This window comes from Vicugna pacos, chromosome 14 (assembly GCF_048564905.1).
Source record: "Vicugna pacos chromosome 14, VicPac4, whole genome shotgun sequence".
Taxonomy (NCBI): domain Eukaryota; kingdom Metazoa; phylum Chordata; class Mammalia; order Artiodactyla; family Camelidae; genus Vicugna; species Vicugna pacos.
In genome coordinates, this window is record NC_133000.1 from 13740044 (window position 1) to 13741554 (window position 1511).

The window sequence follows — 1511 nt, forward strand, 5'->3', positions numbered from 1 at the left end:
CATGGATTTAGCTGTGTTCCTGGGGCCTGCCCTCCTTTCTGCCATCTTTCAGAGAGTTGTGTAATATGGTAGCTAGTCACATTAGTTTACAAGTAGAGAGGAAGTAGGTATAGATTGGGCAGTGTTTTTGGATATTCTAAAATGCATCAGCAGAATTACTACTAACATAGACAAATGCAGTTTTAGTCTACTATATTTATTAGGGAAAAATTAAAAGACTTGCCACTTGAACTTTAACTGCTTTATCCTGTACTACATATGTCTGATTATCTTTGATCTGCTAGCTTTCAGATAGCAATAGTAGAACACCGTGGTTTTAAATGTGATTGCCCAGCTTTCATTTCTGCTTCCATTTTGTTGGGGATTGTATTCATATTTTGTTCACATTCCTTTTAACATTCAACTTTCAGAGAGTCATTGCTTTGGGGGACCAGATTTTGCTGGAATATTTATAACCCTTGTGTTTATTAGGGGTTTTCCCCATCTTTTTCTTTTTGGTTGTGGAAGGAATAACTTCTTTCCCATTGTACCTAGGCCTAGATTATTTGTTTTAGGAACAAACTATATAATACTGTACTGATGACATAATTTGCCAGTCTTCCAAGAGATTTCATATATCATAAAGTTAATCTTTCACTTTAATTTCACTTAAAAAAATCTTCCCAACTCATTTTCTCTCTTTAAAAAAAAAATTATACTGATACATAACTATTTGTTTAAAAAGAAATTGAGAGTACTATTACTTATTTTTTTTATACAGGTTTAAAAAACGAATGCTAATAGAACAACTGGAGAACTTCTTGGATGAAATTCATCGAAGAGCCAATCAGATCAACCATATTAATAGCAATTAAAAGAAAACAGAATGTGGCCACTTATTTCACTACCTTCTCCAAATACAAAGTAAATACAAGACTGTTGTGATCTTGCATTCATTTTTTGACATGCATTGTTGGCTTTTTGAAATACTAAGAGCAAGTCTACAGATCCTTTTTCCATCATTTTACAGTGACCTTTTCTTCATTTTGGTTTATTTTTGTAATGTGAGAAGTATCACTCTAAAAAAACATTTTTATTTAACAAACTAAAAATACTCCTCCAAATCTCTTGCTTGTCATTGACTCTTGCGTGTCAATTTCCCTCAGGTTCTATTTTCTTAAACCAACCTTTAAAATTGTCACCTCTGTTAAGGTTGAACTTTGCCAAAAAATTAAAAAGTTACTTTGTAATTTTTGGGGAAAAAAGCACATACATTAAAACTAGGCAATGTTTTGTATATACAGTTATTTTGGATATATTATTGTAAGTTGTACAAATGTATTTTGAAGAATATTTAAGAAAAGCACTTTTGTTATTCCATCAATAAATGCTCTATTTTACTCTTGTGTGGTTTAGGAAATAATCACATTTAAAGTGACCATTTAAAACCATCTTAAGATAATGGAATTTTAAGGCCTTGCTTTTCAGCATTGGAAAAATACACCACTTGAAGTTCACATTTGTTAAAGCTA

The 1511-nt window shown here is 31.4% G+C and overlaps 1 protein-coding gene across 6 annotated transcripts in view; it reads left to right on the top strand.

Annotated features, from left to right (window-relative positions):
- INTS6 (integrator complex subunit 6) overlaps nucleotides 1-1379 on the top strand; it is an 82246-nt gene extending 80867 nt beyond the window's left edge. For 5 of the 6 annotated variants that reach the window (XM_072976188.1, XM_072976190.1, XM_072976191.1 and 2 more), the window contains one exon: nucleotides 761-1379. In XM_072976188.1, the coding sequence (XP_072832289.1) occupies nucleotides 761-854 (94 nt within the window). In that variant the 3' untranslated portion in view covers nucleotides 855-1379. The remainder of the gene's footprint in view (nucleotides 1-760) is intronic. The other variant, XM_031684575.2, reaches the window with a different exon arrangement.
- Nucleotides 1380-1511: the final 132 nt, after the last annotated feature.